Source organism: Schistocerca nitens, chromosome 5 (assembly GCF_023898315.1).
Source record: "Schistocerca nitens isolate TAMUIC-IGC-003100 chromosome 5, iqSchNite1.1, whole genome shotgun sequence".
Taxonomy (NCBI): Eukaryota; Metazoa; Arthropoda; class Insecta; order Orthoptera; family Acrididae; genus Schistocerca; species Schistocerca nitens.
Window position 1 is genome coordinate 857,280,951 of NC_064618.1, and position 15,170 is coordinate 857,296,120.

At 38.8% G+C, this 15,170-nt stretch overlaps 1 protein-coding gene across 3 annotated transcripts in view; it reads left to right on the plus strand.

The window, feature by feature from the left end:
* LOC126259264 (protein FAM193A-like) overlaps positions 1-15,170 on the plus strand; it is a 242,585-nt gene that overhangs the window by 134,333 nt on the left and 93,082 nt on the right. For all 3 annotated transcript variants that reach the window (XM_049955899.1, XM_049955897.1, XM_049955898.1), the window contains exons 14-15: positions 5,117-5,262; positions 14,225-14,932. In XM_049955899.1, coding sequence (XP_049811856.1) covers positions 5,117-5,262; positions 14,225-14,932 — 854 coding nt within the window. The remainder of the gene's footprint in view (positions 1-5,116; positions 5,263-14,224; positions 14,933-15,170) is intronic.

The window sequence follows — 15,170 nt, forward strand, 5'->3', positions numbered from 1 at the left end:
CTTCTGTAACTGATACTATGTTTAACAGTATGAAACTATTGCTAGGTCACATGAGCATTTTTGTCATTGGTGACATTACCAAAAGATTTGAGTAAATTGGAGGAGACCTTCACTTCTCTTTCGTTACTAGAATGCAGTCGGTGTTACCCCTGGGAGTGATGCTGAAGTCACACTTACATAGGACACAGTAAGCTTGGTTAATGGTGTAGGCTGTAGGCTTTAAACAAGAATGTTGTTCTTTCTACTTCTTCAAATAAGCACTTATGTACTTGTCTTCTTGCTTTGTGTAGTTTTCAATCTTCATTTGCAGTGTGAGAATGCTTCGTAAAAATTTATTTTCTGTAGAAGCAAGTGAAGAGACACCTGAATGCTGAACAGTGGTAGTAAGTGCGTTTATGGAAATAAGACTACACTAATCGGAACATTTTGTGTTGACTGTCCTCTATTTTTGCTTGCTGGCAACTTCAGCAATCTATCAGTACTGGCTCTTTCGAAATGTGTTATGTGAGTCAGTTGAGAAATAAATAATGCAAAGAGTCATGTTTAAACATGAATGTCCATATAATCCACTTTCACGAGTGCTTGTTACTTCCATGTGTTATTTATACCATAGCTGCTGATCAGTAAGAGATGAGCAGATCTATGGGTCGCTTGTGCTGACTGAGAAACAAGTAAACGTTTCCCCCCTCTTGACCTCTCTTGTCTGTAGGCTGTGTTATTCTTTCTCCAGTCCTTGTGTTCCCTTCTTTCCGTAGAAGCTCAAACAGGAAAAAAGACTGTTGTTCCATAAATTGGGATCTTGGCTTAATTGCCTATTTCACAAGGAGTGACAAAATCTCTAAAATAATCAGCATCCACGTCTGCTAGAAAATGGAAGGGTGGATGGCTGTTTTGAGGTGAATCAATCATTTTGCGGAGAATCTCTGGGACATTTGATTCACCACAGTTGTATTAGTTTTAGCCTGATTTGTGGGACTGTTTCCATCTGTGTTTCTTTCCCTAGCAGTTTATGGGATCAAAATGCCACCTAATCCTTTCGCAAACATTCTCAGTGAATATGATGGACCATTGGTGAGTACTCAAAATAATGCCCTGAAAGAGCATGCTTTTTTAAAAAACATACTTTGTAGGTGTTCTATGTAACTGCTATTGGTCACAAGTGATAATTCAATCACATCATATGAAACATATGTGGAATCATCTATTGAACACATTAGAATTGTCCATTTTGAGTTATGGAATTGTTTTCATCAAAGGAGGCACAAACACAAGATCTTTCAAGTAACTCCACAAAAGAAATGCATGGGATGTAGGTGGCCAAGATCATAACACAGCATTGTCAGGCCCAGTATGACTGATCCATAGATTTTGAAATATATAGATTTAAAAATATGAAAATCCCTTAAGATTTACATTCAAAACACCCTGGAACAAGTTTTCTTCAAAATCCAGTCACATGCTTTTACTACAGAACATTTATGTGAGAGATATCAGCATCGTCTCAGACAACTGCCATAATGACTTGAAAGTGTTATCATGAGTGTTTTGTAGCAACTAAACTGCATAGCTGGCTGGTGTGGTATCATTCTGTACCTTAATGCATTTAGAAGTATATGAATTGCAGAAATAATGAAAAAAAGTAGAGAACTGACAGTTGTGCCAAAATTATAAAAGGAGGAAATGATCTACAGACAACTCGTCCTTCATTTTCAAGTTAAATTTGTCTAAGCGACTAGAGCGTATCAAGACTGGTTTCATTTGCCGTGATAACATACCTTACATGCCAGTTTCATTGTGGTGCTATAACATCAGAAATTTTGGGCCTTGCTGCATCTGGATGCAAACGGCAGACAATGTGAGGATAAATAAATGTGTGTCAACTTCAAAATCTAGATCAACGACTGCTGAGTGTTAATCAGTAAAACTGAATGAAGATTACAAGGTGCATATTCTATGCTGACACCAGGAAGACATATAAACATCAAGAATATTCATGACTCAACTCGTAAGTTCATGTGCAATTAAGACTACAAAAATCGCCACTGCCCAACCCACTAAGACAAAGAAGAAGAAAAATAAGTGACAAAACACTGGTGTTCAGGGGACAAAAGTACTAAGGTCACTGAATTATGGCTGTACCGGCACCACCATCTCTGCAGACAAAGAATTATGGAAGAAGTTAAAAACTAATAAAAATGGGTCCAAAACTCGCAGACCATGTGAAGCTAGTTTCTGAAAACATGGACATTGAACTAGATCAGACAGAATTATCTAGCTCAAAGCTAAACTATTTTTTGCCGCATGCACCTTTCATTGATGCAAAGAGAAAGGCATAGAAAGAGCCATTGCATCCATTAAGTGACTCCCATAGTGCAGTTGATGTGAATAGTGAAAGGGATCATACGGAAGAACTGAGGCTTACAAGCAATTGCTGCAGTAGCAGAAGTGCTGTGTAGAGTAACCATACTTTATGCTCCCTATGCCTTTCTCAAATTAAAGTTTGACATTAAGGCTGTCAACAGCCTAATTGTACAGCTCCCCTGCCCACTTCTCGGCGAAAGTATTCTAAGTGCATTAAAATCTCCACAAGTCACCAGTGTAATGGCCCTGTGAGCTTCACACAGGGAAAATAGTTGTCTTTTGAATGTAGATACAACATGCTCTTCAGCACTGCCATTCTTTAACATTGGGCTGTAAATAAAATTTCCATACCTGACTGTGACTGTTCAGTGGATTTTCATTGATAAAGTGACCACTTGTGGACCTGGATACTGATAGCAGATTCAACAGTCAGTATTTGAGTATTGAGACTGCCTAATGAACACTTTCCAAACATGGTCTACCAAGTTACTGATGCAACCATTCCAAATTCTTCAGGCCCTGCTTCTACAAAGACCGCCTGTTCACTAGCAGATTGAACAGAGTCACTCTGCTGTCAGAGGCTGTTTTATGATTTGACAATTCAATACCAGTGTGCTGCCAAATACCCCATAGGCTGTTTGATGCCGAGGACTAAATGATGCCGAATTACAAAAGAGAGTAAAGAGAGATTGTTACGTGAATTTCTCTCCATGAATTGTTCCACAAAAACTACTGTAGTATGGGATACAATCAGTGAGATTTCTGAGTGTTGTGAGAAGGTGTCCAGTAACTGGTACAATGAGAAATAACAAGACTCCCGATGAGCTAGAGGGAAATGGCCCAGACAGTAGCAAAACACTTCACACAGGTGGCTGCCATATTCAGCCAAGAAACAGAGATACAGTCTCCTGTCATTCCAGAGGACTCACTGAGGGGTGACATTGGAACTTTCAGTTGTGATGAATTCAGCATTATACATTATATGTCTGCCATCTGAGAGACGGATTTCATTTTGTCTATGCCTGGTAACTCAACACTTGCTGAAACTTCCTGGCAGATTAAAACTGTGTGACAGACTGAGGCTCGAACTTTGAGGAAAGGAGGTGAGGTGCTGGTGGAAGTAAAGCTGTGAGGATGGTTGGGAGTCATGCTTGGGTTAGCTCAGGCAGTAGAGCACTTTCCCACAAAAGCCAAAGATCCCGAGATCAATACTCGTTCCAGCACACCATTTTAATGCACTGGGATGTTTCATATCAGTGCACACTCCTCTGCAGACTGAAAATTTCGCTGTGAAAACAACACTTGCTCATGACAAAATCAGTTGCACAAATATGCAGCACCTCACTGTGAAAACTAAAGAAACCATCCCTCAAACTATTTGACCTAAATTGGAATGTAGGACACTTAGTTCATGAAGGGGTGAGGGTTTACTACTACTCCTCAAACCAAGGAAGGGTCTTACTTGTGTGTTTGGATACCTAAGTGCTGCCTTCACTAGCTCCTTCCAAATCCCCACTGCCATCAGTTGGCTTGATTCCTGTCTACCCCAAATGGGATTGTCATGTTCTGTCTGCCCCTATGGGCAGCTCATTGAGCTCACCATTATGGCCAGTCCATATTTTAATTACATAGTTAAGTCTCATCTACCAGGTATGCACATACTGCACCTTCCATTTATACGATAATAGTCCCTGTGCAATATAACCTAACCAACCTACAGAGGTCTCAATCAGATGAATGATACATGTGGCACTTTAATATAAAAGTCAATCGGCAGTGACTCTCCTTCTTCACTGTTCGTCTTCCTGTTCACGACATACATCATTGCACCATTACACTATTGCTGTTTTGACCGACACGGGTTCCACACTCGAAGTCTCGGAACAGACTGACCTAAAATGGCTTCAGGCCCAGTGCTTGTATAGCTTTGTAAAAATGACTGCCAAAGTTCCACATTGTTAAATATGTAATTTCGATAATTTACAGTTAGAATTTTTGCATCTCAAATTAACTGAATCGTGTAAGAGAATTGGTTTTGGTGTGAAGAGTTTTGACTGAAATAAGCATTCCTGATGATGAAACGGCAGAGAAAGCTAAATAAACAAGGCCATACATAAATAAACAATGCCAGAAACTAAGTAAGTGCTGATTTTCCTACCATATTTTGGAAGTTAGCTACATTTATACTTAAAGGATTTCTGTGAGTTATTTTCCTAACTTTATCAGTAACATAGTAATTACATCTGTTTACATGTCAACAGTGTGACTGGAATATGAAATAATTACTGTTAATTAATTGAACTGAACTGAACTGAACTTCAGCATAACTGCTTACTTGAAATTGTTCAAATTAATTAGGAAATTATTCTGACTAATGTAATTTAGCAAAGTTGGAACTGGTCTTATCCTCAGAATTACAGAATGACAGCTTTATCTTATGGCACATCTCTCACTAACATTAGTGATGCAAATAACAAAACAAAATGGAAATGGGCCCCAGCTTGCTTTTCTACATCATCACTTCCATCACTTTGGGATTGCAAAGTCACCTGTCATTGTTTTATTAAGTGTGGTCCCTTAGGAATTACAATGCATTTATGTTCTACCATGTGTATGTATTGTACTTTCCCTTCTTCTTCATTCACGCACTCTCCTCCTACGTCATCAAACCCTTCCCTCCGTGTTCCCCACCCCTCTTTTGACCACCATTGTTCAGTGTATATTTATAAGTACAAATATTGTTTGTCTTTTATAGATACTGATGGTGATGTCCCGGATGTGGAAGATTCTTCTAGCCAGGATGATACATGTTCAGAGCGCTCCAGTTCTACAACAACATCAACTCAGAGAGATTCCAGGCACTGTGACTGTTGCTACTGTGAAGTGTTTGGCCATGGAATGGTAACACATCATTTGTACTCAGTAAATTCTACACCCTTCATTGTTACATTTGTGTGTTAACGCCACAAAAAGAGCCCAGAAATGTGTTAATTAAGATGAAAGTTGTCCAGAATGACAATTTCAATCTAGTGTATGGTGGTCTGAAACTCCCTGAGAGATTAAAACGTGGAAGTTATTTGGTTTTAGTGTTGGTCTGGCACACATATTTAATATGTTGATAAGTTTCACAACTGCTAAGTCTCAGTTGTATTGTGAAACTCTGCCTGGGCCACAGAATAGGGTTTGTTTCAGTCCTTCAAAATATGTTCTCTACCACAAGTGGTCACCAGCTAAGTTACCAGAACTTCTGCAGTGTTAAGAGGGTTAAAAAAAGGTACAATTTGTTGGAATAGGTGGGGTGGATTGTGAGTCGTACATGGATAGCTCAGCTGCTAAGTACATTATCCATGAAAGGGAAGGATGTGGATGTAAATCTTGGTCTGGCACACATCTTTAATCTGTTATAGAGTGTAACCATTAGCGTCAATTTTTTTTTTCAATTTTTCGTGTGTTATTTTAATTTATTAAGTTCCAAGGCTAATTGAATAAACAGAAATTCTGTATGAGAGTAAATATGAAATTTTTAATTTTGAAAATACGTGCCGTTGCCATATGGCGACACCAGGTGCTTACAGGAGCTAATATTCCGCGTTGACATAAGAACTGCACTTGATGTAGATTGGGTATGATCATATTCAGTTGTATAATTCGTCCTTTAGAGTGCACCATTCATAAAATACTATAGACATAGAATTAATTATGTATCTGATTTTGACCATACCGTACCTATATTGAGTGCTTATGTGAACACAGAATATTGGTTCTGTAAGTGCCTAGGGTTGCCAGGACAATGGCATTTATTTAGAAAATAAAAAAAATAAAAATTGATAACTATTCTTGCGCAGCATGTAATTTATTCAGTTAGCCTTAATACATAATACATAAAAAACACATAAAAATTGAAAAGAAAAATAATTCTGGTGCTGATGGTTACACTATATAACCAATTAAATGTGTGCCAGACCAAGATTTACACCCACATCCTTGCCTTTCATGCGTCATATAACAAAGGTAATCACATATGTACACAGCAGTGAATTATTAGATGGACAGTTTATCATACTTCTACTGGGAATGAAACAGAATGAAACACTCAGTGCATGATCTTTCTTTGCATATTGAACATATTGTTCTTACAAACAACGTACCGTTACTTCCAGCACACCTTTTCTTGTCCTTCTCTTCTGTGTGTTGAATAAAATGAGCAGTCCAGTCAAACCTTTTGAAATAGGATATACAGTTGTCTGTTGAAGGCTTTGATGCAGGTATTCTCCCAGCTTGTGAGTTATGGTTGACAAGTTTTTGGTATGGCTGATTTATTATACAGAATCCATATGTTCTGCATAGCTACCTCGGGCATCCATGTCAACAGGGGCCAATACCATTTCTTGCTATGAATTTCTGTTTGGTAGCATCCCAGAATTTGGACCATTTGGTCTATTCCTCCCATGTACAAGTTAAACTTTACAGTTACTTGAGACCTCAGGATTTTCACATCCCCCTTTGTTTTCTGAGAAAATCTCTTAACTGTACCAACATGTTGGCTACCACATGAGGAGTGGCTTATTATGGCTACCACATTGTCCATTTGATGGACATACAGCAGTCCATCATTTCTCTCAGTTACTGTTTTGTAGCACCCACGATTTTTCATGGAAGAATAGTCTTTACTTTGAAGTGGTCAGTTTTTTGGAATTCTATTTTCTCGTATAGAATTTTAAAAATGAGAAAAGTGCAGAACCAGAAAAATGTATAATGTAACTCCCTCTTCTCTGTTGGAATTTCATCAAGTAATGCCAGTAAGGAACTCGCTGCCTTGGCAAATACTTCCATATTGACTGATTAGCGATTCTTAGCATCAAGGCTCCAAGTTTTGTACCCAAATCATATTGGTTTACCCCTAATAAATTGGTTTCAACCACAGTGGCCAAAATATTTAACTATGCTTTTGTCATATTGCAAATGCTCATCAAGTACAAAATTATCTATGCATCACTTCTTTACCATTTTCATAATTGGACAAATTTTCCAAGTCATTAAGGTCAATTTTAATGTTATTGGCAGAGCGCAAAAATCAACAGAAATCTATCCTGTCTCATGGGTTACATACAGCTGGGTTCTTCATGTCATTATTACTATTCCAGTAATGTCTTCATTACTATCCCAGTAATTTATTTTTAGATGGCAGTATATTTTACCCACTAACAAACAAAATCCCAATGAATCATTTAATCTCAGCATACGTGATTTTGGATCTGGACAGTTAACAAATAATGCATAACATTTTGTTTCATCAACTAAATGCTAAGCTATCTCGTTGTCTATAAATCTTTCAAAAATCTCCAAAGCAGACATACTTTTATATTTAGAATAATCAGCTTCGGGAATTGAAGTATAGGATTAAGTGTTAAAATCTGCTTTGTTTATCTACTGTGATGGATTTCTCCATGTCACTGTCTTTGACAATGAAGGGGTTTGTATTGTACCAACATTGGCTGAAGGTAGAATAAAATGTAAAGCTGGACCAGCCAAAGGTGAAGATCCTGCTAATGAAGTGCCAGTGTCATAATCAATACCATTCTTGCATTATTGGCAATTCTGACTTCTGCATTAGCCCTTAACTGCCGAGATGATAAATTATCAAGAGCCTGTAATGACATATTCAATATTGGTGAATGGTACACAAAATGTTAGTTGCAAAATTGTGAATTGTATGGGAAATAACATATTTAGCCACAATTGTTCTCATCTCCTGAATCCTCAACTGTTTCTGTATTGACTTCTGTATGCTCCGTGAAAATGTCTCCAGTCATATCCTCGTCTAGTAATATGTCTAAGACTTTGGCAAGTGAAAAGCCTGGCCTAAAAGATTCTTGTGAAAGGAACTCAAGAAGTAAAATAGGTAGTGCAAATGCTTAGTGTTGCAATATGACAACAGCAATGTTCAAACTAAGGTATGCTGATCATTGTTTACTCACTTCACTAAATGTTATATCATGATGTCCAGCAGTGTATCTGTAACACCACTACATAATAAGTTTGGAAAAAAAACCAGTAATAATTATCTTCTTAATAATAAACTTACTCAAAGTGTGCACTCGTGTTTCTTGCAGTCTCTGTCAGCAGTCTTGTGACTTTGATAATAGCACAACAACAGATAGATGGAAACCAGCAGTGACCATCTTCTTGAGTTCTGAGTTCTGCATTCTTTTTTGCATTTGAGGAAATGCTCCCCACCACTCTAGTTTGAATTTTTGAATACATAGGAAAATATTTAGTAGAATCATGTGCACCATTGCCATATGGCAATGTGAGGTGTTAGTGGGTTAAAGATGAAAGGTATGTAGACTAATCTCATAGTGATCTGTTATGCGATTTGAGTGACAAAGTGGACATAAGTAATAAATTACAAAAAGTTCATGAATGTTTTTGCAGTTGTTGCACTCTTGGGGACTTGATAATGTTTTTGCATGTGCAAGAGCAAATTGTTTTGCCCAACTTTTATAGCTAATTTATTTGGAGGATTATATTAAGAACAGTAATAATGCTATCACCAGGTAATTTAGCCATTAGGATTCCGGAATTGGGATGTTATGTATAGCGTTTTTTCTTTTGAGACAGGTGTCAGTTTTTACAGGTGTTAGATTCTTGTTGGGTATTTGCCTTTGGTATTCTCCTTTTGATTAGGCATGTGATAAATCAAACTTTTTTAGAGAAATGACTGTACTTCAATCATCGAAGTTATTCTCAGTCTGACATAAGAATCCTGTATCCATTGTTTCACAAGTAATTTGTGTTCATGTTTTACAAAGCCTTTGAATATAAGCCCTAACACGGGATTTTCTGCCCAATACCAGGAAACTAAAACATCTTGTTGAAAACAACAACAAAAAAAAAAAAAAAAAAAAACTCAGCTATTATTGATATGTTGCATATTCAAAGTGTTGGGGAAGGAGCAGTTTGGCCTACAGTATAGCCCAACTTTTATGTTCCCAGGATTAATGTTTGGCAACTATTGGACATATTTTATTGGTTTCTTCAAATTTTCTATGTTCGTAATGTTAATTTCCACCTACAGTTACATTGTCATAGTTACAAACTCCTCACTATTTACACTCAGTGAAACAATATTTGTGGAGCTGAAAAAGATATAATTATATAACTGACATAGAATGACACTGGAAAGGCATTGGCTTTCAAATAGTCATTACAAGCATTATGTGTAAGTTTGGTCAGTCCTAGACTTCTTAGTTATGAATCGATGTATGTCACTACAAATTGGAGCAGTGTGTGCTACTGGCACTTTGTCTCCTAACACTGCGACCCTGACAACTACTATATTGTATGTAGCTTTTAAGACATTTCACGGTACTGCTTATGTACAGTGTTGTGTAGAGCTAAACTCCAGATCAAGTGGAAAGTTCCCTATGCTATACATGCACTATGGTTACAGCTTTTCCATATAATATATGAATAATTACAAACTAATTTTGAACTGTCGCAGTGGTGGTGCCACTAGTGGAATATATCTGAACTACATGCGAATTGTTGGGTGGGATGTTACTTCATTTAAATAATAATAATAATAATAATAATAATCTGGAAGAGACATTGACATATGATGCCTTACTTTTTATTTGAGATTGCGGGCAGATAGCGCCCATGTAATTAATATGTACAACTTCTAATGCTTCTTTTGAAATACGTCCTTATTTTTGAGATATTTGTTAGTTCGGGCTGGCAGCACAGCTAAAATTTAACTGCAAGTTTATGCCGTAACACATTTCTAGAACACAATGCTCCCTTTGGTTCAGCCACCTTATAAAATCGGTCAACACCCAACGTTGACAACAGTGTTCCAGTATTTTGCATATTCTTGTTAAAAAATTATTTTTATATCATGATGTACCAAGCATTTTGATTGAATGTTCAATTTATGTCTTGTTTACAGTTTTGTTTCATATGCTGGTAAAGCTCATTGAGATAAGCATTCAGGAAACTTCGTTTGAATACCTCACTTGAATGAACATTCTGTCACCAGAACATCCCTCAGAGAAAAAAAACAATAACGTACAGCATGTTGAATACAAATGCCAACTTTGAATGTTTTTGGATCTCCTTCATACTGTCTTTTCCCCATCAACTTGTACCCAATTCCTCCAACTCCTTGTACTCAAGTTACTCCCACACCCCTGACTCCCTTGTACCCAGTTTCTCCCACCACCTCCGACCCCCTTTCTCCCACTGCCTCTTATCCCTGTGTACACAGTTCCCCAACCACCACTGATCTCCTTCCTCCCACAACCTCTTACTACCTTGTCCTGCATCATTGAACTCCTTTCCCTCACCACTCTGTACCCCTCCCCCTGCTCATTTCCTCTGATCCCTGACCCCAGTTGCCCATCCCCTCAGAGCCACTTTCACCCATCCCCTCCTACCCCCTTTCACCCGTCCCCACATACCCCCTTTCGCCCCTCCTCCCCCCACTTGGCCTCTAGCCCCCCACCCCCTGCCCACTTCTCTGGCCTCATCTTTACTCAATCCCCCCTCATGCCACCTTTCACACTTTCTACTTCAACATTTTACAGGGGAATTTGTATGAAATTCAGAATGTAGAAAATAATGTACTGGTGGAAGTAAAGCTGTGAGCATCGGTCATGAGCTCTGCCTAGGTAACTCAGTCAGTGGAGTGCATGACTGCGAGAACCAAAGATCCCGAGTTGGGAGTACTGGTCCAGCACACAGTTTTAATTTGTCCAGAAGTTTCATATTAGTGCATACACTGCTCAGTGCGAAAAATTCAGATGGGGGTTAAAATTTCATCCTTCATGTAGTTTTTGAGAGAAACATAAGTTTTCAAAGAGCATACATCAACAGTATGGCTGAAACTTCTTATTTGGATTGCATTACTTAGTGGTGGGAGGCAGTTGACATGACGTGGCTTATTTTCGACGATGAGTCATATATTTCCAGATACTAGAAAAGCTACTACTTTACTTTTTTTGGGGTAATCAGTCTTGTGGCTGGTTTGATGTGGCCTGCCACAAATTTCTCAGAGTAACACTTGCAACGTATGTCCTCAAATACTTGCTGGATGTATTCCAGTCTCTGTCTTCCTCTACAATTCTTGCCCTCTGCAGCACCCTTTAGTACCAAGGAAGTTATACCCTGATGTCGTAACCGATGTCCTGTCATTCTGTTCCTTGTCCTTGTCAGTGTTTTCCACATATCGCTTTCATCTCTGATTCGGCGCAGAGCCTCCTCATTCCTTACCTTACCAGTCCACCTAATTTTCGACGTTCGCCTGTAGCACCACATCTCAAATGTTTTGATTCTCTTCTGTTCTGGTTTTCCCACAGTTCGTGTTTCACATCCATACAATGCTGTTCTCCAAATGTATATTCTCGGAAATTTCTTCCTCAGATCATGGCCTGTGTTTGGTACTAGTAGACTTCTCTTGGCCAGAAGTGCCCTTTTTGCCAGTGCTATTATGCTTTTGATGTCCTCTGTGCTCTGTCCATCGTTGGTTATTTTGCTGCCTAGATAGCAGAATTCCTTAACTTCATCTACTTCGTGACCATCAGTCCTGATGTTAAGTTTCTCACTGTTCTCATTTCTGCTACTTTTCATTTCTTTCGCTTTTCTTTGATTTACTCTCGGTTGGTATTCTGTAGTCATTAGACTGTTAATTCCATTCAGCAGATCCTGTAATTCTTTTTCACTTTCGCTCAAGATGGCAACGTCATCAGCAAATCGTATCATTGATATCCTTTTACCTTGAATTTTAATTCCACTCCTGAACCTTTCTTTTATTTCCGTCACTGCTTTTTCAATATACAGATTGAATAGTAGGGGTGAAAGAATATGTCACTGTCTTAAAACCTTTTTAATCCGAGGACTTCGTTCTTGGTCATCCACTCTTATTATTTCCTCTTGGCTCTTGTACATATTGCATATAACCCATTTCTCTGTATAGCTTACCCCTATTTTTCTCAGAATTTTGAATATCTCGCACCATTTTACATTGTCAAACACTTTATCCAGGTTGACAGATCCTGTGAACGTGTATTCATTTTTCTTCAGTCTTGCTTCCATTATCAACCAGAACCTTAGACTTGCTTCTTTGTTACCTTTACCTTTCTTAAAGCCAAACTGACCATCATCTAATACATCCTCTGTTTTCTTTTCCATTCTTCTGTATATTATTCTTGTCAGCAACTTGGATGAGCTATTAATCTGATTGTGCTACGATTCTCACATTTGTCAGTTCTTGCAGTCTTAGTAATTGGGTGGATGATACACTACCTGACTTTTGGAAAAGTGTCGCCTGATAGTCTGGCACAGAGCCTCCTCGCCAGATAGTCTGACGACGCACTAACACAATCTATACACCAACGTGAATAGTCGTTTTATTGCCCCTTCCTGCAATGATTTTAGGAATTCTGGTGGAATGTTATCTGTTCCTTCTGCCTTATTTGATCTTAAATCCTCAAAAGCTCTCTTAAATTCTGATTCTAATACTGCATCCCCCAGCTCTTCTAAATCGACTCATGTTTCTTCTCCTATCACGTTACACAAATCTTCTCCCTCATAGAGGTGTTCAGTGTACTCATTCTACTTATCTTTTCTCTCATCTGCATTTAACAGTGGAATTCCTGTCCTATATGCTGAGTCAATCCTTCCGGCAGTCATTTCTTTTTCGATTTCTTCTCATTTTTCATACAGCTATTTCGTCTTAGCTTCCCTGTGCTTCCTATTTATTTCATTCCTCAGTGACTTGTATTTCTGTATTCCTGAATTTCCCTGAACATTTACGTACTTCCTTCTTTCACTGATCAACTGAAGTATTTTTTCTGTTACCCACAGTTTCTTCACAGTTACCTTCTTTGTCCCTATGTTTTCCTTTCCAACTTTTATGATTGCCATTTTTAGAGATGTCCATTCCTCCCCAATTGTACTGCCTACTGAACTATCCCTCATTGCTATCCCTATAGCCTAAAGGACTGAAAAGCGTATCTCTTCAACTCTTCATCATTACTACATTGTGATCTGAATCTATACCTGGTCTTGGGTATGTCTTGCAATCCAGTATCTGGATTTCGGAATCTCAGCCTGACCATGGTGTAACTTAACTGAAATCTTCCCTAATCACACAGCCTTTACCAAATATACCTCCTCCTCTTGTGATTCTTGAACAGAGTGTTTGCTATTATTTGCTGAAATTTATTACAGAACTCAATTAGTCTTTCTCCTCTCTCATTCCTTGTCCCAAGCCCATATTCTCCTGTAACCTTTTCTTTTGCTCATTCCCCTACAACTGCATTCCAGTCCCCCACGACTAGTAGATTTTCATCCCCCTAACATACTGTATTACCCTTTCAATATCCTCATATACATTCTCTCACTCTTTTTCTTCAGCTTGTGACGTTGGCATGTATACCTGAACTGTTGTTGTCAGTGTTGCTTTGCTGTGGATTCTGATAAGAACAACCCTGTCATGAGCTGCTCACAGTAATATGCTCTTTTCTCGACCTTCCTATTCATAACTAATCCCACTCCCATTATGCCATTTTCTGCTGCTGTTTCCCTATACTCATCTTACCAGAAATCCATATCTTCTTTCCGTTTCACTTAACTGACCCCTAATATATCTAGATTGAGCCTTTGATTTCCCTTTTCAGATTTTCTATCTTCCCTACCACATTCGAACTTTTGACAATCCACGCCCCAACTCATATAACATAATCCTTTTGTTGGTTACCCAATCTTTATTATTATTTTTTTGTATATTACTGTTTTCAACATAAGTTTTTTGTGACATACAGTAAGAAAATATTCTGAAAAATTGAACTCTTTATTGCAGCCTTCAGTTGCACCAGTAAGCCGAAACTATCAGGAAATGAGGGAGCGATTGCGTTTGCTGTTAACAAAAAAGAAGGCAAAACGCAAAGCTGGTGCAGCTGGACCTCCAACAACAGCAGCCGCAAGCTCAGTAACACCAAGTGTACGGTCTGAAAAATCACAGAGTGTAAGTTCAACAAGTGTAGGTGCACCTGCTTCCAATGCCCCAACTTCCTCCAAGACACCCCACCAGCAACATCAGAAACCAGCTCAGCAGCAGCAGCAGCAGCAGCAGCAGTCGTCACAGCAGCAACAGCAACAAGTACATCAACAGCAACAGTTACATCAGCAGCAGCAACAGCAGCAGCAGCAACAACAACAGCAACAACAACAACAACAACAGCCGCAGCAGCAGCAGCAGCAACAACAGCAACAGCAGCAGGAGTCACCACACACTCAGCAGAATGTACAGCAACAGCGTCAGCACCATCAACCGCAGCAACCGGAACAATTTCACCACCATCACCACCATCACCCACAGCATCACCACCACCACCATCACCACCACCATCATCATCAACAACAGCAGCAGCAGCAACAACAGCAGCAGCAGCGTCAGCAACAAGACGTGAAAGATCCGCGTGATCTTGAAGCTCTTCTCGATTTCATTGAGGGACGTTGTAAAGATGCCAAGAAAGCTGCTAAAAAAGCCAGGCAAAAACAAAGAAAGGTATGTTGCATTGTATTCCTCACTAGAGCAGATTTATGAGCATTCTTTCACACGTTGTATTGTTTCCCTCTTGTTTTTATTATGGATTGATACTTTTCCTACATGGCATACTCCTGAGGCTCCCTGATGCAGTCGATAACCACAGCAGACACTGAGAGATTGGTTAACACTTGTTGGCATGTCTTCATTGCCCAAGATCCTTTTTTTCCAGGTGTGCTGTTCTCACAACTCTGTTTGC